This window comes from Suricata suricatta, chromosome 6 (assembly GCF_006229205.1).
Source record: "Suricata suricatta isolate VVHF042 chromosome 6, meerkat_22Aug2017_6uvM2_HiC, whole genome shotgun sequence".
Taxonomy (NCBI): domain Eukaryota; kingdom Metazoa; phylum Chordata; class Mammalia; order Carnivora; family Herpestidae; genus Suricata; species Suricata suricatta.
In genome coordinates, this window is record NC_043705.1 from 68,216,016 (window position 1) to 68,241,015 (window position 25,000).

Below are 25,000 nucleotides of genomic sequence, written 5' to 3' on the forward strand. Positions count from 1 at the left end.
TCGTAGCAGCACTGTCAACAATAGCCAAAACATGGAAAGTGCCTATATGTCCATCATCTGATGAGTGGATCAAGAAGATGTGGTATATATACACAATGGAGTACCACATGGCAATGAGAAAGAATGAAATCTGGCCAATTGTTGCAAAGTGGATGGACCTTGAGGGTGTCATGCTAAGCGAAATAAGTCAGGCAGAGAAGGACAGAAACCATATGTTTGCACTCATAGGTCTAACAGGAGAACAGGAGAAACCTAATGGAGGACCAGGGGGAGGAGAAGGGGGAAAGAGAGTTGGGGAGAGAGAGGGACGCAAAACTTGAGAGACTATTGAATACTGAAAACGAACTGAGGGTTGAAGGGGGAGGGGGGAAGAGAGGTGGTGGTAATGGAGGAGGGCACTTGTGGGGAAGAGCACTGGGTGTTGTATGGAAACTAATTTGACAATAAACTACTTAAAAATAAAAATTTATCCTTTGAATATTTTAAATCTTTTCAGTGTTTGTTTTTGTAGATTTAAAAGAAATATTTTCTCTAATTTAGTCACTAGAGTCCCTAGGTTCCATTTTATAAGTTTCCCTATGTCAGTTTGCTACACTTGTCAAAACATTTATCATTCACATCTTCATTTAACTAATATTTGGATGTCCACCACGTGCCAGACACTGTGTACAAAAAGATGAATAAGATACAGTAAAGACCTAATTAAGTACAAGACACAAATATGTAAGCAAATAATTCCCAATACAGTGAAGAGTGGACTAATTAAAATATCTTTATATATATGTACATATATATATGTACAAAGAGCTTAGCATAATGTCTAGCACACCAGCTCTCAAAATGGTACCAAGTACAATAAACTATTGATAAGACAATCCCTACCAGTAGATGAGAATCCAAATGAAACAATATCTTTCAGCCTACAGATTCATCACCAAATATTGACTCAGAACCTACCTTGTGCCAGGCATTGTACTAAACACCTGGGGCATAGCAATGACAACATAAAGATACCAGCCCTCCCAGAGCTTATAACAGGAGAGACAGACAATATATGATATTTCATGGATAGGTAAATTATATGTATAGATTAAAATGGAATGAGTGTTAAAAAAAAAAAAGGAAAAGTAGACCTGGATAAACAGAATGGGAAATGGGTGGGTTGTAATTGTAACTAGGATAGTGAAGGTCTATCTCTATTGAGATGACATTGGAGAAAATACTTAAAGGTTGTCAACAAGTTAGCTTTGCATATATTTGGGGCAGAACACTATACACAAAGGGAACAACCAATGCAGAGACCAAGAGGCAGGGGTACGTCTGGCATGATCCAAGAATAGCAGAGAGTCAGCGGTGCTAGAATGAAATAAGTGAAGAAAAGAGGGACAAGAAATTTGGAGAGAGAAAAGGAAGGCAGTTTTCCTATGGCCATTATCTAAGTAAAGTCAAATCTCAAAGAAGAGTCATTTAGCCCAATAAATCATCCAACAACCTTGGAATATTATGTATGTTCAAGGCAACTTGTTAGGAGTTACAAGATACAAAAAAATGATTAACTCAGAATCTTTATCCGAATGAAGCTTATAAGACTTCCACAACAGAATTAACTTATATTAAACCTTTTTTAGTAAAAACCAAACCTGGGAGGGTTAAAAGGAAGGCATGGATGGCCATGAGCAGAATTACTTTAAAATTAGAATGTAACCTCCTCAGACACTCTCCTACTTAAACTACCTTATATAAAATACTCCAACAGTTAATAGTAATTTACAATAGAACAGAACCTTCAAAGAATTCCATGAAGATTAATTTGTTCATCATTTTAATCCTTTTTGAAGAGAGTTGCTTGGTTAGATCTTTTGCCAAAAATAACTATTTAAACCCACATAAGAAGGAACTAACAAACATCAATATCATTAGCAATTATGTACACCTAACTAGAAATAATGGTTTTTAACGAAAACTACTAATCATCAACTTAACATTATATTTCCTACAGAATAAAGTGTTTTATGATCTATAAAACTTTATTAAAAGATTAGGTACATTATTATTAACTTACATTATTCCTCCTGAGCAGTGAATGCGTATATCACAGATATAAAGTGAATATAACCAGAAATCATTTCATGAAGGAGGTAAAGGCAAAAGAAGAAAAGAATTAAGGGACATTAAGTGTTTCTAAAAGTTTTGAAATGATGCTTATATGTTTAATTGGTTTCATTTATGCTAAAAGGGCAACATCATTTTATATATCAAGAATAAGCATTACTATATTAGTGAAAATGGAAATACTACAATTTCCAGAGCGTGTCAAAAATATACACCAAATTAATTTCTTTAAAGTGGCAATATTTTTAAGTGGTTTATAATACTCAACAACAAAAAAACATAACACAATGTAAGAAAATTTATATAAAACACTGCATAAAAATAGAGGTTCTTATTGTAGTAAGTTGCATTTAATAAAGAAAATGTATACTGTAATTCTTAAATTTTACTCAATGTGGTATACAATTAAATCTCTAAGTATCTGACTTTTATGATTAATGCTATATTAATAGTTGTGAACGATAAATTTTCCTTTTCTTGTACACCTAGAATGCAACATATGAACTACTTCAGTTGCTTAAGAATATTTCATCCCTCAAGAGTGTATGTGAGTTCCTGGAGAACAAGGATTCTGGCTTTTGCATCTGCACGTCTCACAAAGGGCAATGGCAGGCACAACATTTTTAAATAGTGCTCAAGTGAACTGAAATGGGAAAAGGTCCAATCAAAGCTATGCTACTCAAGAGGACACATTTTCTTCAGTTTCAAGATATATCTGGTATCTTGACTTGTAACCCTGGTCTAAATTCATGTGCCTTGAGTAGAAATTACAGTTTATTCTTCTCCCATTTTTTACTTCTTATATCTAGCACTTGGGAGATGGTACAAAATCAATGAAGGGATTCTAAAAGAATATAAACTATAACTGATACTGTACTTTTATCATTCTAGTAGTTATTTTAGATATCTTAAAAGTGTCAAAATAAATTTTAAAAGTAAAAATGATTTGGACTAACTAAACCATGAAGGACTAACTTCTCTATTTAATATAGTCATTTAGTCATTATTTCCCAGATTTACCATTGAAGTTTACCATCTAGAGATCTACGTTTTCTTAGTAACATGGCATCTATTAATGGGGGGAAATCAAACCTGCTCTCCATGGGCTTTGGAAAATCAAAGGACACACTTGATTATAATATTCTGTAAGTAAATAAATAAACATTTATTGACGGGTCATTAGTTGCCAACCAGTATGCAGGCAGTCTTCAGCTCAATTTATGGGGTCAAATATGGGGTAAAATGTAAAAAGTCACAAACCTCCACATCATCTCTACTGGGGCTACCCTATAAGATCACAGTCTACATACCCCATGACCCCAGGGGGAGCTGGGTAAGAATTATGTTCCCTTACAGTTGTGCAGTGAGGCACCCTGTCTCATACCGTATTTCATCCATCTGAAATACCATCAGTTTTGAAAGGGAGCAGTTTTATGTACCATTAAGAGAAAAAAAGTCACCAAATAATCCCTGATATGCCATTAATTTTTAAGATGCATCCCAAATTCTGAGATGTTAAAATGTGATAAAAGGTTTTAAAATCAATGAAAAAAAGATGATAATCTGAGCAATCTTCAATTGACTGAGCTATATGTGCACAAATAATAGCTTTTACTTGATGGCATTATTATATATGCAGTCTGCACAAGAATTTGGAGGGAAGTTTTTCACTCTTCTGTGTAAAACTGAAACAAAGAACATTAAAAGTGAATGAAGTATAGTTAACATCATAACTCACATATAATGCACTAAGATTTTCAAATTTATATTCTTCCTTTTAGATCTTAAAACTGATTGTGTTGGGAATACTGTTTTCAACTAACTTTTAGGCTGAAATCTAAATTACTAAAGACCACTTGTCCCTGTCCTGTCTAATAACACACACACACACCCTTTTCTTCTCCCCCAACCCCATCAGATACTGAGACAAAGGCCAGAGAAGCTACTTGCAAATACAAATGGAGGGGGAAAAATCCAGTTCTAATAAAAAAATGTTCAGTAACCAGAATGGTAAATAGAAAATCTAGATCCCAATAATAGCTTTGTCACTAATAATAGTGCAATTCTGAGCAAATTTCTCTTAATCTCAGTTTCCTCATCTATATCTAGAAATAAACCAGTTGGACTTATTATGTCTCTGAAAAATGCCTATGAAGTTTCAGATACTATCCTTTGGCAACATATTTTGGTGGAATCCTTCTCCTATAAGTAATGTTCTTCCAAATTTACTCTTTATATAAAATAGTAAACAAGTTGGGCTGAATGAATTGGACACACTCCTTTTTATATGGAAAAAATATGCCTTACTGCCCAAAATTTAGAACAGCAGCAATGCAAAAATGAGTTCCTCTTCTCAATGACTAAAAGAGATTTTAGTTTTCATAGATTTATTTAATTTAGCAGTATAAAGTCCTAATTCTAATTTTTATCTGATGGTTCAATAAAAAAATTATTAATCCATTTTACAGCTCTGGAAATTAAGTATTATCATTGCTCCAGTAGAAGCAGGAAACTTTGGTCAAGAGTGTCTAAAAGACTTCTAAATAAAAAACAATGACTATTAAAAATGTCAAGTTATTTTAGAATTATCAAGTATAACAGCATCCTGAAATACAAAGGCCTGGGACGTCTTTATAACCTCCTGAGGGAGAGAAGGTTTTCTGAAACTCCAGGGAGAAACTTCAAACACCAAACTGGGCATTTGGTAAGCTATATTAAAGTTTTTAGGTAAACAGATTCAGGTATAAGAATCATTTTTAGAACGAACATAAATTAGGGAAAGCCTTGGTAGATGACCAATGAGATTCATATTCAAATTTTATCTTTGTTTTTATGAGGTTTCTAAAAGAGCCACTAACTGCAGCTTATAATCTGTTCTCTTTCAAGGAAAAAAATGTTTTCTTCCAATATTAAATTATGAAAATAATGCTAAGAATAAAAAGGTGTTTTTCTTTTATTTTGAGAGAAAGAACAAGTGGCAGGTAGGGGGCAGAAAGAAAGGGAGACAGAAACCCAAGAAGGCTTTACACTGTCAGTGTAGAGCCTGATACAGGGCTTGAACTCACAAACTGCAAGATCATGACCTGAGTTGAAATCAAGAGTTGGACGCTTAACCGACTGAGCTATCTAGGCACCCCATGAATAAAATGAATATGAGTATGAGATGATACTGATACACAAAATGTGTTAAGCAGCAATTTTATGCTCTGAGCAAGTAAATCTAAATATAAAATTTCATAATGTTTACAAATGCACATATATAATTCAAATTGAAATGAGTCTATAATGTAAAATATTCAAGTCAGTCAGTAAACATGTTATATCACCATGCTATGCCACACATGAAAGATGTATACAGAAGTGCTCATATCTACTGATAAAGCTGTAATGTGCAAATGTGAATACTGGACTGGCAAAAAGGGTGGGGCAACATGCTGATGGCTGACAGCAGGCAAACTTAACCTACAGACACGCTGAAATCAGGGGAGGGATAAAAAATACCAAAAAAAAAAAAAAACCCAAACACAAAAAACAAGGTCACTTACAGTAAACAAAGCCCTTCTGAGTCAACTGTAAAAGGTGATTGAAGCTTTCTCTCACCCCCACCTGCAATAACACCAAACTCCTTTGCAGTCAAGCGACTCATACATCCCAGATGGACAGTTTGGGTTGCAGGCAAAAATAAAGCATGACAATATCTAATTGTAGAGAGAGAATGTGGGCCCCAGTCTCTACACTCAATAAATCCACTCACTGCAACTCTCGAACAACTGTCTATGAATAAACTACTGCATTGTGGGGAAAACTATTTATCTTGCATCATAGCAATTGCCTTGCAATTCAAGATCCACTTATTTATTCACTTACGTGTATATGTTTTATGTATATGCAGAGAAGTATTAGAGAGCCACTTGTAAAACATGTTCACTACTGGCAAGGTAGTGGTAGGAAAAAGGCTTTGCAGTCCAATAGACCTGCCCTCAAAATTTGGTTTAGTTACTCTTATTAGGTATACAACTAAGTCTATTTACATCTGAGTCTCATTTTACATATCTGTAAACTCAAAGTAATAATACCTGCAACAGGTGTGAGGTTTATACAAAGAAACAAACAACTATTTCTAACTAGACAAATGTATGCACAATGGCCCCAGCCAAAATGGGAGGGACAGTAGGACACAGAGTTGTTCCTTTTTTCCCAAAAAGAGGTGGAAGTTGTGAAAATTCAAGAACCACCATTCACAATCAAAGCCTGATAGAAGCATGCATTTTAGACAGTTACTGTCAAATGTTGCCTTAGACAACTGAGAAATGGAGAGAGTCATACACACATGGAACTTGGATCATAAATTAAGAATATTAAAATAATTATAACTAGTATTTATTGAGTGAATACTATGTGTAAAATCCTGTACACATGTGTCAGACACCAGCACCCAGCTCTTAACCATTATAGAGTCAGTCTACTGCAAAGGAAGGTGAACATGAAACAGGGAGACAGCACCAGTACAAAACTATTGGAATTTGGTAGTTTATTAGACCTCAACTGGAAAGCAGGGCTAAATATATGAGCCCTCCTGGGAAGCAAGAGGCCACCCATTTTAGAGTAAAGAAGAGGGAAATGAACATTAGGTTGCTAAACTTCAAAATGGGCATGTGGCTCTCCAGGGCCTTCTATCCTACTGTTCCCCAGCCGTAGAAAAAGAAAACAAAACTTCTAAGTCCTCCAATTCCAGTGGCCTGATCAATGCGGACTGACATCTTAGTTTCTATGAAGAAGGTGGGGAGGATGGAGAACAGGTGAAATAGTCTACACATAGTGGTCCCTGAGCCCAGATGAAAGCAGTTAAAACTAGAGAGGTCCAAATGTCTTTAAAAAAACAAATAGTGCCCTTCTGTGCTAGTTTCTCTGTTTAAACTTACAGAACAGCTCAAATTGTTCTAGTTTCATGTTGCCTAACATATCAATTAAAAAATGGTTCTTATTTTGATCTTATAAATTGCTTTCTTTGGTTGCCTGTATGTTCCACTCCAAAAAAGAGAAGTAGACCAGTGCTTCTAGAAATGTGGTCTGCAAACCTCTAGAGGTTTCTAAGACTTTAAGAGGATCCACATAATACGAAGACAGGGGCACTTGGTGGGTGGGGATCCATCTGTTAATGTCTGATTCTTGATTTTGGCTCTGGTCATGATCTCACCATTCGTAAGATGCACTGACAGTGTAGAGCTTGCTTGGGATTCTCACTCTCCCTCTCCCTCCCTTTGCCCCTCCCCAGCTCACACACTTTCTCTCAAAATAAATGAATGAGAGCGGGGAAGCAAGTTCACTTAAAAAATGTTGGTGGAGCAGTAAAAATTACGTTTATTAAATATCAACCCTTGAGCATATGTCTTTTTAATACTCTGAGTGAACTAGAAGGTACACATAAAGCACCAGCAAAACAAAGTATGATGCCTTTCTAGAGGAAAAGTAGTTGCGCAATGAACTAAGTTGTGAGCTAAGGTAGCTGCCTTTTTAATAGTATATGATTTTTACTTGTAAGACTGATGAACAATGAGTACTCAGGTTGGGTATTTGGAAACCATTTTCTTGAAAATAAACAAAAGAAGCCTGACAGTTCAAAAAATAAAGCACAACAAATGATGCTCATTGCTAATGATAAAACTTTAACTTTTGGTAAAAATTAAACTTTGGGGAAACTTGTATCCTCCTTGATAAGCTTAACAGTTTTTCAACTTTTAAAATCTTTGCAGATGCCATTGATACATAGCATTCTTTTCTAATATTTTTAGAAAGGAATTTTTGGTACTACTTGATAAAATATGTCAATATTTGAAAGATCTATAGGATTCAATGAAGCATTATTTTCCAAATGACCAATACATGATGTTGTAAAGTCATTCATGTGTCATAGATCTATTCAAAGTACAACAAAGACTAGTGAATTTTCATGAAAATAGTACAAAATTCTTATAGGTACGTTTTAGATTCATACAGCAAGTAAATTTTAAGAAACTACTTCTTGTTGAGTGTTGGTGTAGCAACAAAGGAGAATATATACAATTATCTGAAAAAGCCATTAAAATTATCCTTCCTTTTATAATTGCCTTTCTGTGTGAGGCCAGACTTTCTTCAAAAATGTCTACAAGGAACATATCACAAGAGTGAATGCAGAAATAGAAGTGAAATTCAGCTATTGTATACAAAAGCCAGATAGTAGAGAGATCTTTCTTAATGCCACACTTCTCACTATGTGTTTTTGTTTTGAAAAATATAGTTATTTCTCAGAAAAATATGTTATTTATGTCATCATCCAACAGGCTCATTGTTATTTTCAAATATTTAAATATTTTTTCGAACTTAATTCTTTTTGTCATAAACATGAATAGATATAACCCATATAAGCAAAAATATTTTAGTGATCTTCATAATGTTTAAGCATATAAAAGGGTCCTGAGACCAATAGGTTTGAAAAGCAGTGATTATAAACCAATTGGAGAAGCCCTCATTTGGCCAGAATTCTACTCCTATTTCCCAAGGGAAAGAGGTAAGGAGGGTAGACAAAGAAAATGGGACACACTGAATAGTAGGTATCCTATTGATTGATTACATAAGCATTAATTTACCTTATTTATCCCATACAACAGCTGATTAGCTATGATTATCCTTATTTTACAGATGAAAAAACTGAAACTCAGGTAACTTGTCTAACATCACAGCTTGTGAAAGAATTAAGATTACAACATGCCCCTCTTTGATTCTGAAGTTCTTTTTCTTTCTTCTACATCATATTAATAGCAGAATCCCTCACCAAAATTGGCCAATGGCTAGCCAAAACCAATAAATGCACAACTCTGGTTTCATTGTATTTCTGTTCTAAATCAAAAGACCTAATTATTTCGCTGACTTTGAATTTTTCATTTTTGACTTGTTTTTACCAAATTAAAAAAATGCTGGGTATGCTTAACAATGGTTGTTAAGTGGGTTTATCGAATAATGTACAAATTTTCTGAGTGTTAGCATATGTCAGTCATACATAGTATCACAGTTCTTTCAACTATCGTGCTAGTCAATATCAAAGAACAAATGTATATAGTGAAATGTCTGTCTCTTTTGCTTTGTAGGCTCATGTAAGCAAGCTTTTATTCAAATATTCATTCATCAAATATTTATTAAAAATCTACCATTTACTAGGCTTTGGAAGCATGAAACATGAAAATGTAAAGACTGATTTCTGATGATTAAAACAAAATTATGGCCCTTTACATGCTTTAAAATTAAACAATTTTGTGGCTACTTTTTCTATAATCCAGTTTGTTCAGTTTACCTTTTAAATAAAAATCTTTTTTAAAGAATTTATTGTGTTTCAGTTTACTTATTTATTTTTGAGAGAGAGACAGAGAGTGTGCATGCACCCAGCATACCAGCATGTGGGGGAGGGGCATAAAGAGAGGGTGAGAATCCCAACCAGGTTCTGCACTGTCAGTACTGAACCCAAAGCAAAGCTCCATAAACTGGGAGATTATGACCTGAGCAGAAATCAAGAGTCTGATGCTCAACTGACTAGGTCACCCAGGTGCCCCTAAAAGAAAACCTTAAAGAAACTAAGGCATCCTTAGAGAACATTTAATGATTATAATCTAATACTGCTTTACTGAGTTGTTAGAAAAACCAAGTGTAACTAATAATGTTCTTTTTAAAAATATATTTATATATTCTGGGGGAGCACCAGTTGGAGAGGAGCAGAGAGAGGACAGAGGATCCCAAATGAGCTCCAAGCTGACAGCAGCAAGCCCAAAGTGGGGCTCGAACTCATGAACCATGAAATCATGACCTGAGCCGAAACCAAGTCAGTGGCTGAACCAACAGCCACCCAGGAGCCCCAGTAATGATGTTTTTATTAGGGGCTAACTTTTGTCAGATGGGATCCACTTCTCCCCTGGCTTCAGGTGGAGTCATTCAGCTAGAGTAACGTTCTCAAATTCTTTCACTATCCTTCACTCTCTATCTCACAAGGGAAGTGACTTACTTGATTTAGTACGTTTAGAAGAAAAAACAGCATGCTCAATTCAGCCTTTCTGGGCATCCTGCAAATCTACTTGCAAAAGGGATGCGTTTCAGCTTGCTTTCTATTATGTGAAAGGCAAAGTGGGTGCTTGGAGAATGGGTACAAATTCTTTTCAGGGGGAAAATATATTAGGTAATCTAAAATTAGTCACAGATCTAAGCCACATCTTCCATTGGAGCCATATCAATTAGTAAATCTGGTGTTTGGGTTTTTTAAGTTTATTTATTTTGAGCTAGAGAGCGTGAGTGAGAGAAGGGCAGAGAGAGAGGGAGAGAGGTAATCCTAAGCAAGCTCCACACTGTCAGCGCAGAGTCCGATGAAAGGCTCAAACTCACAAACCACCATGAGATCATGAGCTGAGCTCAAATCAAGAATCAGATGCTTAACCCACTGAGTAACTCAGGTGCCCAATAAAGTTGGTTATTTGATTTCCTTTTGTCTGATTTTTTGTCATGTTGCTCACTGGGTTCCAAACTCAGGAAGGTAAGACAGAGGTATTATTTTTGGTACAAGGTACTGAACGGTTCAAAAGCTAGAAGACTTGAGAACTGGATACTTTCTTGTTGATTCTGAACTTGAGAGAAGACAGGATGTTATTTACTGACCCTGAAGGCCCAAAACTATGTGTCAGAAACTATGTTCACTTTACATATATTATTATAATTCCATCTTTCAGATCAAAAAACTCAGGCAAAGGAGGTTAACTTATTTGAAATCACACTGTATTAAGTGGAAGAACTGGGATTCAAAATCAAATTATTCAGGTTCGACGCTTTTAATCTCATCTCCATACTATGTCTCTGCAATGGGTATGATTCTGAAAGTTATTCGAACACTAAAAAGAGGAAATAAAAATAATTAGTATCACTATGTGCCTTCAATGACTACTAGTTTTAAGTTCATTTGAAAAAATGTAAATGTCTTGGAATGTAGAAAGTGTTTAAAATATAAATTCTTATATTGATTAATAAGTTATTAGTTACATCTATTCTTTTTCCTTTCCAGTTATATATTAAAAGATTTGGGCCTAAGGGCAAAAAAACAAAGAAAGAAAATATGCAGTGTGATGGGGATACTCAGTTTCAGAGGAAAGCAATATGCAATATGAACAGCAGCAGCCTCTGGTGGTCTAAAGGGAAAAATAGTGTATCTATAATTATGGGGGTAGAAATATGTTTTTAAAAAGAATATATGTACATATTTAGCCATTTGACTCAGTTCTCAACCCAACACATTAAAAAACAGATGCTTTAAAAAATGATCTGTTGGCAAGATGCTTGTTAAAATTTTATCAGTTGAAATATTAAAATTCATTATGAATTAATTAACACATTATATAAAAATAAAATGTTTTTGTTTCATCGTTTTACAAAGTACTATAACCAGTGGTGATTAACACTGGGAATTTTGTGTATCTTGCTATGTGTTGCTCAGAAAGAAACTAAATTTATAGGATTACCACTAAATTGATGACATTTTCTGTCTTCACTCTTGAATTCAGTTGGCAGATGTTTTCGAGAACAAAAAATTCCGTCTTATTACAAAACATATTAAGCAGGTTTTCCTGCCAGGCATGTCTGACATGATGTTTATTGCCTAGACCAAATCAATCCCCTTAATAAGTCATAATATATGCCAGAAAAGTACATTATTTCATACTTAAGGAAAGTTGCCACATGAAACAGTAAGTACTTTGATCTCTCTAGCTCTGCTTCTAATGCATCAGAAACGTGCTACATAATCCAATAGTTAGTCATGTCTATTTATACTCATTTAGTATATAAAATAAAATTATACTTTGTTAATCTTAAAGTTTTAGGCCTGGATTCTACTTTATTTCTGCCTGTCAATACTAGATATTAACAAAAAAAAATTGAAAGGAGATTTTGGCTACTTACTAGATTCCAGAAAGACAAAAATTCAAATACTTAAATATACCAGGAATGTGAAATGGTTCCAGAGATTATACAATAATTGACTGTAATAATAAAATCTGGTTGTTAAAACACAAGTTAGAAATGGCTCTGGAAGCATTAGCACAGAAGAGAACAGGTACAGAGGAAGACACGGGATATTTATCAGCCTTAACCAAAATTTTGAACATAACCCAAGTCAGAGTGTCAAAACCATATTTTTTAAAAGAAAGCTTCAGTTAGTTTATCAGTTGGCTGTTTCTGAACAATTGCAAAAATTCACATAAATGCCGGAAAAATCCATCAGAAAACCAGACACCAAATATCTCTCATGTTAAGGGAAGAGATTTTTGATGGATGTCAACAAGCAATCAAGCCATAAATATTTGAGTATCTTCAATGTGTAATGCTAGGCTGTGCCAAGAGTCTTATTCTGTAAACGTCTCTTCCACACTTGGAGTTTTCCTTCTGTGACCATGTAATTTCCTTCCCTCTTCCACTCCTAGAATTTTTTTTTTTAACCTTCTGGTTCTAATCGCTCCTCTTTACTTCCTATCACCACAAGCCACAACTAAGTCTCTTAGGGAAGAGATATTCAAGCAGTTCTAACTCAGTATTACATAGAACAGCATCAAGTCAGTTTTGCCTATATTCCACCTACATACTGTACAGTGCTTTTAACTGATCTTCGTTAGTCTGAGTATTGTCCTCTTATGATCCAGTTTGACATGAGAATAACTCTCATTTTTATGCTGCAGGTCACATTATCTAGGTGTCCCTAGACCAAGGCCTAGTCTCTTTGCTTTGCTCTCCTTGCAGGGGATTGGATTCCAGTGAGTGAGTTTATCAGTTCCTGACTCCTTCATAGTATGCTCTGTACTTATTTAAAAATTAGCTCATATCTGTTTATTCTTACGGATTGATTTATAAAGCATGCTTAAAGGTCTCCAGGATTATGGGGAGATCTAGAGGAAAGCATGAAAGATAAATATTGATAATATTATGAAACAAAAACACAAGAGATATTTCAAGACAGCATATGATAAATTCCATATAAGTTAGCCATTTACAATAACATCCATGAGTCACAGTAAGGAGACTATATGATTATGGTGATATGAAAAGGTGAGATTTCAGCTAGGCACTACAACATGGACAGAATTTGGACGAAAGGAAAGAACAGGAAGCAATGTTACAGTTCCCATAAAGCACAGAGTGTGTACAGCGTAGACCAAGTGCAACAGCCTGGCTCTACTCTTATGAGCAAGTGTGTAAAACAGAAATAGCAGTAGGTCAGCATGAAATATTTCCATGTTCATCCATAATTTTACTATCCTAATGATAGCCAAAAAAGAAAACAAGTTTCCCCACTTTTATATATTCAGATTAAAATATAGAGATCAAGGTATCAAAGAAATCTTGAGGAATGGACTTTTATCATCAATTTTTGTAATGTATTTTCAGCCAATGGACTGAGGTAGGTGGTCAACAATGTAATTTTGTTTATTTTGGTTTGTTTGAACATTTCCTTATAGAATCAAGTAGCATACTTTAATGATGCTGGACATAATAGAAAAAACACCCCGTAGAGCAGTAATTTGGTATTTTAATCCTGGCTCCACCACCTTATTTATCAAATAAAAATTTATTGTGAACGCTCTTTCCTAGAAATATTTATTATGAAGACTATGTTCTGAGCTCTGGAGATATAACAGTGAGCAAAAAAGACTAAGTCCCTGCCCTCACAGAGTTTATATTCAAAGTCATATGATTTTGGAAAAATTACTAAGTTTTGACTCACACTCTTCTCATGTAAAATTAGATCAATATTAGTGACCCTATTAAAAGAGAATATATATGCATACACATACACATATTTATATATATCTGTTATTTAAATATTATAAATATGTATTATATGTTATTTATAGATATTTAATAGCAAGTATTAAATAACTGTCCAAAAATCTACTAATTATCTGATGTCATTTGGTATATCATATCATGCTTTTATTATAATTGGTTTAAAATTCATATTTCATGTATATATTTTGTTTCCAACTGATTAGAACAATGTGATAAAGAGGAAAGAGAGCAAGAATCTACCATAATTAGAAGTCCTGGTTTCAACACTTAGTTTTACCACTGACTACTTATGTGATCCTAGACAAAAATGAGCCATCTGGGTGCACTGGTTTCCTTAACTATAAAATAAGAATGAAAATATTTGATCCTCTTACTTTATGGGATTGTTCCAAAGAATAAATGATCAATTTCAAAATGTAAATGGTTATGAAGTATATAAATTAAATCTTTTTTTTTAAGTTTGTTTTTGAGAGAGAGAGCGAGAGCGAGAGGGAGGCACGGGCAGAGAGAAAGGAGGGCAGAGGATCTGAAGCACTGTAGCAGAGAGCCCAATGTGGGGCTTGAACTCATGAATCGTGAGATCATGACCTGAGCTGAAGGTGGATGCTTAACCAACTGAGCCACCCAGGTGGCCCAAGAAGAATATAAATTAATGCTAATTTTCTCCATCACATACCATGCTCTGTGCCTGAAAATTACAAACACTTTTTGGAGATATGTAGTGGGAAGAAGTATACAAGAATTCACTTCTCAAGTGGATCACAATTACCTAAGAATTCATGCACCTTACACAACTATGAACAATTCTTGTCTTTTTCAACACAAGATCACACCTTACTATCTTGAAGTATGTTTGAAGAGTACCAGCTTTATTCTGCTTTTCTTCACAATTCCAGAAGATTTTAAGAGAAACGGTATTTATAAAGGAAAAATGACATCATAACTAACACTATCGGGTATGTGGTTGTATTAGCTAAATGAGTCTGATTTTGCTTTAAGTGCTTTCAGTGGAAACTGAGACTGATGACAGAAATGAAACAAGAAAGAAAGAAGCAAAAAGACATGATAAGAGGCAAAAACAGCAGAGTGAAAAAGAGATAAAAGAATTAAAGGGGAAAAAAGCGAAGGGACAGAGAGACCTTAAAAATGAAGCAAAATGTGTAATTCGAGAAACTCAACAGATGAACACAGGGGAAGGGAAGGAAAAATAAGAAAAACAGAGAGGGAGCCAAACCATCATAAGAGACTCCTAAATACAGAGAACACAGTGAGGGTTGATGGAGGGGAGGTAGGTGAAGGGATGGGCTAAATGGGTGATAGGCATCAAGGAGGGCACTTTTTGGGATGAGCACTGTGTGTCATATGTTGAGATGAATCACTGGGTTCTACTCCTGAAACCAACACTACAGTGTAAGTTAACAAACTTGTATTTAAATAAAAAATAAATTCAAATAACATGTAAAAAATGAAGCAAAATAAAAAAAATTTCTCCTTTATATATATATTAAAAAATAGAGGCAGTTACAGATTTGAAAATAAACCAAAAATGCACACATACAAGAGAACAAAAGAAAAATTTCCAAGCAATGATAACAAGAGAGAGAGAAAATAAAGGATATAAAACCTACAACACAGATGTCAGAAAGAGATGCTTAATCTGTATATACGTATATATCATAGTCAAATAAAGGAAACTGTGTAAGAAAAAATAAAAAACTTAATACACAAAATCACATTTTTTTTTGCATTTTACATAAGTAAGTGAATACTCTTAATGAATTGTAGATTTCAAAAACTTTTACAACTCATTTTTGATATCTGGATATCAGAATTTTTTTTAACTGGTTGACACACTGAATCATACAATTAGGAAGCTTAGGACAACATATAGAGAAGAAGGTGACATCACAACCCTTATCCAGCTATAGTAAAGAAAAGCGGTAACATAGTTCTATTAGAAAAAGCAAGCACTTAATGATTCCAGTCTAATCACTGTTATTGTTTTTCAAATAATATACTAAATAGTAAGATGCATTTCAGAAATTCTCATACTGTGATCTGACTACGTTTTACTTGTCACTATATGATGAGCTTGGGTATTCTTGGTCTGGATACAATTTTGACTCGTAAGAATTTATATGCTGCTTTCATACTGCTAAACTGCCCTAGCTTACTCAACAACCTGACCTATAGTCTTGGATGCGTAGAGTGTAATCCCCAAAAGTATAGTGATTATGCCATTAAATAGAATGAAGAAAATAAGTTAGAAAGTCATCTATTCCTCTCAAAGATGGTATGAAATGTTTTATTAGTGAGCTTTTAAAGGAAATGTAAAAATAGCTCAAATTGAATAATTTGAAACTTCACTCCTATCTTACAATATAATTTATAAAGTATTAATTTGTCTATGTTTAAATGTTCTGAATTGCTCACTTTTAAAGAACATATCAATTTACTACTTTACAAACCCAGTAGCATTTTTGACATGATTTACTATTAAATTACATTTCTAGGACTCTTAATACAGGCTTTGAAAATTGCATAAATCTATCTCATATATACAATGCACAGTATGTATATCAAGCAGAATGTGTCAAAGTGCAAATAAAATTGTTTGTGCCCCCTACGAATTAGAAGTCCTTGGGTAACACTACTATAACGATCCCATGCTGCTAGCATTACAAAGTGCAAAGGTTCACTGGGTAAGAAAAGAGCAAAGGAGAGAGTTCCCTCATTACACTATTCCTAAACTCTTCTAGTTTAAATATTTATTAAGATATTAATTACTCTTCCTCCCTCCATCTGCCTTCAGAAGTTAAGCTGAAACACCGTGGATGGATGGTTGCTCATAGGAAAACAATGCATTAAAACCATTACCACCCAAGATGAAGACTGATGTTTTGTACAGTGCATTATTAATTGCTTTTGAGACTTCAATAAAATATCACACTGAAATAAGAATGACATGTTTTGTAATAATGAATAAAAAAGAAACCATTTCATCTAAGTAACAACCATGGGAAATGACTGGTTAAAAACTAAAGAATTAAGTTTCTTTTAATAAAATAAATTTATACAAATAAAATACAAATAAAGTAAAGAAATAATGAAGGAAAGTTATAATCTTATTACTTACTCTGATATAGAGCTGCATCATTTCTTTTTCTCTTTGGGGGTTACGATACTTTTCATAGAAATCACGTCGCTTCTTTGTTTCTTTAGAGACTTTATCTTTTCTTTCCCGTTTTTCTGCTGGTTCATCTGAACTATCAGAAGATGACGGTACATGTATCTTTGGCTTTTCTACTTCAATATAGTTTTCATTGGGATTCAGCACTATTACTCCATATCCTTCCTGTTTTGAAAGCAAAGAAGGCAGCATAATTTAATCTTAGAATCCACCTCAATTCATAAAAAATCTGTAAAATCTCATAGAAAGTGATTTAATATAGTTGCATGTTCACAAAAGTATTTCTTTATAAAAGACTATAGCTTTAATTTTTCCAACAAAAAGTTGTTTAGAATGGTTTGCCTATATTGTATATATAAATAAGCAGAGATTATTTGTAAGAACAAAAAGACAAAATTGTAACATAAAGATTATAAAGGTTACATTTTTAAAGAGGTGCTTCAGATCTCACAGAACCCCCCAAATAATTGAAATAAATTATCAAGTAACAAGCACACTTTCAAACCACATTAATTTTTAAATACCTATTTGGAGAAAATTGCCTCTTTGAAAGTGAAGTTTAAATATCAAACAACATTTTGTTAGACTTTCATTCCCTTACAGTTGCACTTTAATGAGCATTTTTTATTTGTCTGAATTCAAGAAAGAATAAGCAATTAAAGAATACACTTAATCTAACACATTCTACAGATTTACGTATCTCTAATATCAGAAACTTATAATGTATACCTGTGCACCTTGTATTTTTTCCACCTCTCTTCTTTCATACAACAAAATAATGTCTTATTATAATGTGTGGAAGTAATTATTTAATCCTGAAGTTTCTTTCATTTTTAACTACCATAAAAATTTTTCTTTATTAGGGACCAGTTCCAAAAGAGAAGTTTAAAGTACAGCTTACTGAGCCTTTATACCTTCTTTAAAGTTTTAGAAATAGGTTTCCCTGACTGACAATTCTAGCAAAGCAAACATTTCTGTGGTTATAATTAAGAGCACTTTTGGTATTTATATTAAGTTACAACTGATGGAATAATCTAACCACGAGAAAATAGAGAAGAATTAATAATTTCTATTGACAAGTATGTGCAACATAATTTGTGAAGCCATTGATATCTTATATTTCTTATTTACTTCTGTACTGTGGGTGTCCCAATTTTGCCTTGTAAAATCCTGTAAGGTCATATTTTAAAAAGGTATTAAGAGTATGATAAAAACATGTTAAGAGCCATAGAAAGTAAAATTTAAAAAATCTCATCCCTAGTGAAAAAGAAAATGGTACACTTTCTCCAAAACTGTAATTGTAGAACTACTTCAACTTTAAAATTTACTTGTTTTTTGCCAAGTCAACCATAAGATGATTTAAAAGAAAGGTGATAGCAGTAATAATAGAGTAAGATTAACACAGACTGAACTGTCTTATTTTTAAATATGCTATGCTGTTGCAATGACTTTGTGTTTTTAATAGTCAATTTCACAATCTACATAAAAACTTCACTGGGATTTTTCCAATTTTTTTTTTTACCCAATCAGTTGATATTATTGTCTAAAACCAAGATACAGTTTGTAGATTGTGAAGTTCACTGAAGTTCTGATTTTAGTGAGAGGACTGTTAATTAAGATATAGTTATTGTACACATATGAAAATGATATAATAACACACACCAAACTGATTAACAAAAATACACATATTCTGTAATCTATATTCAAATAAAACTTAAATAAATACTAGTCTTATGAAAAGTTATAAAATACCAATTTTGAATTTAAAAGTTCTACATCAAAGGGCACGATAAGGGTTTTTACTTTGTTTTGTTTTGTTTTTAAGTATCTTAGCTGGGAAGTCAAAGTTTTACCAACAAAAGATATTTTATTTGATCCTGCTTTATTCTAATCTGTATAGCTATTCAAAGTCTTGTAATTCATTGTGATCACTGTCAGGTAGACAGATTGTCACGTGGTGATTTTCTACAGTTGGACACACTTGACTAGTTATTAAAATCACATTTGAAGGAAGTTCCTACCCCTTTTCCTTATGCCCCTTACAACTTTTCATGACCTTCTCAAATTTCAGCTATAACTTCTCCTCCCACCAAAAGTAAGTTAAAGAACACTGTTGGACTCTGCTAAACAGGGTGAAATAGGGGCATTCATACACTGTCTCTGGTGTAAGGAACATAGTCAAAAAAGGTCACCATAGGCCAAAAAGAAAATTGCCTCCTTACTAGATTCTGTACCGTGAGTAAGTGGTCTCCTGTCATGTTTCTTCCCTGCCTTCTCTGAGTGAATAGAACGTTAAACTCACACACACACACACACACACACACACACACACACAGACTCTTTCTTACACAAGCTAGAAGTAGCAAACCAAAAATAGAATCTTAGAACTCTTAGAGATGAAAATAGTGATGAACCATATTTTAATGTTAATATGAACATCAAACTCTGTGTAATAAAGTGGGACTTTAATAAATTGATAGAATATGTCCATCACCTTTGCACCATGAATGAATTCCAAATAAAGGTGAACTCTTTAGATTTACAGTCCCTAGAATGAGAAAACTTTTGCCCTCATTTTTAACTTAACCACTAGGTACAGTATTTTCATAATACCATATTTATTTGAGCCTAAGTTTTTACTTAAATTTTTGGAAATCATGGATTGAAAAGTTATTGTGCTTACTTGATTTTAAATGGACTCTGAAATTTGATGTGTCCTATCTAAATAAGTATAAAAAACAGACACACATAAATCATCAAAGAAGTAGTATTTGTCTAAGATATTGATTATGTAACTGAAAATTACATGACTCATTTGTCCAATTTTACAAAGACACAATGTCAATTTTTCACCGAGGCATCAACTGATGAAAAATGATTCTATTTTTAAGTCACCACCATATAAATCAATTAAAGAATTTTAGCATTTAGATTTCAAACAATGAATCCCTCTATTTAAACCTCTGAATTATTTAGAAAATATTTTAACATTTAGATATTTCATACCACCAATTTAATTAAAGGAATAACAATCAAGAAGTATTCAGGAACAATTTTTGCAGAAATGAAAGCTAATTTTAATCTGTCTTTGTTGCAAATTCAATTGCCATTCTGTAAAAAACTAAGATTTTTCAATTAAAATTTTCCTGATAATTAATGCAATATTCACAGAGACCATTAATAACTGTTTTATAATAAGGAATAGATAATTGGAGCAACAAAATAAACTCCCTCACTTTCACGTTATAACCACAGATATGTAGTAAAACTGCATTTTCTCCTTTTCTCTCGCAATATAAATACTGTCCAAAAACTCCTTTATATAATAAGGCTACAGAGATTTTGGCCATATCAACATTTATATACTGAAATCAAGGTACCAAAGTAAGTAGTCTAAGTAAAACAAGGCACATAACATACCAATAGTTAAATTTAGCTGTTTTAAATACAATATCAACTTATGTCTTTAAAAAATTAGAATGAATGCCATTTAAAAATTCTCCCTATTCCCCAAAATTCAACCAATAGACACAGAAATCAATGAAAAGAGATCCTATTTTGACTTTTAACAAATGTACCCATAAAGTTTTACAAAACTTTATGAAATATATACATATCATATAACTATGATGTACAATATCATTTTAAAAATTGTGCATTGCCACTCTAACAAAGAAGCCTGTAACAAATGCTTACAATCTTAAACTTTTATACTGAAGTATTCCTTTTATACTTAATTATTCATGCTAAGTTTCTATAAGAGAAGGTAGGTCATTTCAAACATCCATGGAAACATCTTTAACAACACAAAATGATCAAAATAATTAACTAACATTCTACAACTAAATAAATGAGTCTTCTGGCATCTTGCATAATGATTTGCCCAAATCAATTCAAATATCCAACATTTCAGGAGACAAAGGATATATAAAGTTGTTGATTAGCTCTTATGTTTGAGTGTATAGTCTAGTAGAAGATCAAGAAAGTGATCAAGGGGACAGATATTGGTAAACATAAGCTTTAGCTCTTTCATTTATCTCATTCCATTTTCTATCCTTTGTAGCAATAGCTATAGTTTCATTTTCAGAAACTGTGTTTATAACGTATAAGTCACAGAATCTTACTCAGAAACCCTCAAAATTGTATTGCTAGACATAGTATTTTATTCAGCACAATGGTTTGCTGTGGTTTAAACAGAATACACGGGCCTCCAGGCCTCCTTTACTTTGAAGTCTACAGATGCACTTACTAATAAATAATAGTCCATTTATCATTCAATCAACAAATGATGTCTTAGGTCAGAGGTCTAAAACAGACAGGTGATGCAAAACACAGAAAATCAAAGACAGAACCTTTCTAAAGAAATTAAATCTGTATAGAAAAAGCTACTTGTCAAGAAGATTCTACAAATAGATAACATTTTAAAATGCCTGACCAAAACCTGAATGTACTTTGATCCCAATGAAATCTTGGAAAAATTTAAGATCTATCCAACTTAATTTGCCTATTAATTATGTTATAAGGAAAATAGAAAACAGGAGAAAATTCTACATCTTTTCAAATCTCTTGTGGTTGGTTAAATAACAGATCAGGTGCAAGTCCTCAGCTCTGGATATTAACCTGCCGATACTGCAAGCCACATGTGACCAAAGAGGTCAGGGGTCAGCCTAGAATCCTTTGACCTGTGGAACTGTCCATTTTGGTCTTCAGCCAAAGCTCTGTAAAAGATCTTTCTACATAGATTTATCAATCATATTTTTCAAGTTCAGCATTCTATCTGCCTGGTTTGAAAGAAGAAAAGTGCTCATCCTCAAGGGAAATGAAACCCAAAGTGTTTTATCTATCAACTACATCTACCCATAGTTAAAATGGACAAACCACTGCCCATTCATCTTTTCTGAAAGATGTATGTTGTGTTTATTCTCATCTTTTTCACAACAAGGGTATGTCTATGTCACTGTTGCAACACTCTAGGTGCAACAGTGAGATGAGGTCATGACAACCAATCAGAAGTCACTAGTGAAGCGTTAAAGTAGACATAGCTGTTGGAGCTGCAGCACTGCTTGAAAAATGCCCCCTCCGTTATTTCAGCAATTTTCTCAAGACGTGACCTGGGACTGAAACACCTAAAATGTCACTTGACTCCATTTTGTGCTTCCTCCCAGTGTGCATTTAGGTAACAGCTAATATTTTGTAAAATGTTTGTCATGACCATGCTTTAACATGTAGCTCCCTACATTCTAATGTTGTGTTCCACAGTATAAAACTACCATAATATAGACCAACATATAGATTATTCCAGTAAGTTTCCAACTTCAAATAGCTCATCAAGTTAGTCAATAAAAGAAAACATGCCACAAAAAGTTTTCAGAGGACCACCTGTTGTCTATTATTTTTACATAGCACTTACTCATAAATCATAACACAGGGTAATTAATCAAGCTGTCAAAGAGAAGGTCAAAGGTTATATGGTAGAGTCAGAAGGTCATGCATGGGCTGATAGAGGTCAGGGTCACACTGCATTCCTCATTATCAAGTTGGGATGAGAGACGGCCCAAGCAAACAAAAGTGAAAGCAGATGGAGAAGTGAGTGGATAAAAAAAAAAAAAAAGGAAAATTTCACAAACAAAAAGAAAAGTGAAAGAAGACTGTCAGCTGCCTTCAAGCAGAGAATAGAAGAGAAAAGAAATACACTGAAATGTGCTCAAAGGAGCTCAAGAGCATAAAGAAACTACAGTTTTATTAATTAAATAAGTTGAATATAACTTTTCTTGGCCATTTTATTAGTGCATGATAACCAATATTAGAAAATGTATGTCCACCATCTCCATACCTTCTCTAGCTAGTGTGCTCAAGATAATTTAGGTAAACGCAAAGAGTTCCAAGGATAAACTATGATTACCAAAAAAAAACCCCACAACTTATATAATAAGAGGGTTTTTATTCCCTTTAATACTGTTTCAGCATTAAAACATAGATGTGCAAATAGTTTTTGCCACAGGATAATTTTTAAGTATGATACAAAGATACCCACAAATATAAATGCATCATAAAAGTCCTTTTGAATAACAAAACAGTTATAAAATATTCTATTATTATGCTGGCCTGAATCAGATGCAGAATACTGTGCAAAATTAGCTGTCACCCTTTGCTCAAAATCTTTGTTAATCTCATTTTGAATGTTTGCAGCTTTATCAACACATGCATCAATGTCAGCTCCTTGGTTACTGAACCGCTGTAGTTGGAAGAAGATATAATTAAAATGTTTTGGCAGAGAAAAGGTGAAATTGTATCTTCCCTTGTTCCCTTAGGAGTCTGTAAAACATGAAGGATATATTGACAAACACACACCCTTGTCTCTGGTTCTGACATCCTGGGTCATCCAAGTGCTATTTACTTTAAAACATTCACTTTGCACTTACCTACATTATCGCCTGTTCTGTATCTAACTTTTCCTAGGTTCTAGAACATTGTGATGTTTAAACGTCACAATTTTTTCTCCTGTTCACCAATATTTTATTTATTAAAGCATTCCATACATCTACAATAGCTTCATACAAAAACATTCGCCATTCATTATCAAGGACATAAATGTGATTTAATACTGCAGCATTAGGAAGTCTGTTATATTCTTTGATTTTCATTCTCATAAAAAAAAAAGCACACAAACATACACCAACATGTTTACACATTACACGAAAAACAAGTTACAACTGTTGCCTGCCAATAACAGATCAAATCCCCAAGTGGATATAAGGGATCTTACAGACACCCCCCCCCCCCATTTTATGGTCCCAAGAAGACCTGGAAGGACAAATTTATCTTACATGTGAGAGTTATGCCTTTACGCTATAGAGGACAAAATGAAAGTCCAATATTCTTCTAGCTTCCTATTAAAATCCATTATAAAGCTGTGTAAATATCATAGTTATAGATGGTAGGCTCAAGGTCTTTCAAAATATTATCACTTTGATCCAGTCATATACCATGCAAACATATGCCTAAGTTTTTAAGTTACTCTTAGAATCTGCTTAAAACCTATAGTACATAAATCATTTTATCTTCAAATGTGCCACCTTTTTCTTTCTTCCTCCAATTAAAACATGTTTAAAACATTTTTGTTTTTTCAAGAAAGAACTGTTAGTGCTTTGTTTGTGGTTCTAGAGTCCACTTGCAGGCATGAAGACATAGAGAAGGATCCGAAGTATCCCAAGTATTCACTGAATCAATAATTCACTAAACACTAATTTTATACAACGAATATTTAATAAGCAGCTACTATTCACCAAGCACTGTGCTAGATACAGTGCTATACCTATGAGTCACCTTTCATTTTAAGGTATTTCCATTCTATATAAAATTCCATATCAGAATTAAATATAAATCTCTAAAAGATCTGCATGAAATCATTTTACTCTTCAAGAGAAAGAGGAACATGAAAAGGAAAGAAAAAAAAGGAGGAGAGCGTTATTATAAGATATTCCTGAATCCAATCTAGCTAGACTTTCAAAGATAGTTAACCCTAAATGGTAATCTATGCTTTTGTGTGTATTAAGAGTGATAGTTCAATTTACTCCATCACAATGAAAATGCACTGCTTGGGAATGTGTGTGTGTTTGTGTGCTTGTGTGTTGTATACATTCAAATATTTCAACGAGTAAAATCAGTTCATAATCTAAGGGGAAAGCTTCTATACACATCTACCTCCTGATAAACAGGTGCAACTGAGTATAGCTATGAATTTCCCTTCCCACAGTGACCTATGTCAGAAGATCTCCTCATACTTCTTCTGCTAAATAATTTAATTACCTATGAGTTATGGTTTCTTTGTAACCTTTTAAATGACTAACT

At 33.5% G+C, this 25,000-nt stretch overlaps 1 protein-coding gene across 7 annotated transcripts in view; it reads right to left on the bottom strand.

The window, feature by feature from the left end:
- FAM172A (family with sequence similarity 172 member A) overlaps window positions 1–25,000 on the bottom strand; it is a 407,295-nt gene that overhangs the window by 205,912 nt on the left and 176,383 nt on the right. For all 7 annotated transcript variants that reach the window (XM_029942608.1, XM_029942614.1, XM_029942612.1 and 4 more), the window contains one exon: window positions 17,096–17,314. In XM_029942608.1, the coding sequence (XP_029798468.1) occupies window positions 17,096–17,314 (219 nt within the window). The remainder of the gene's footprint in view (window positions 1–17,095; window positions 17,315–25,000) is intronic.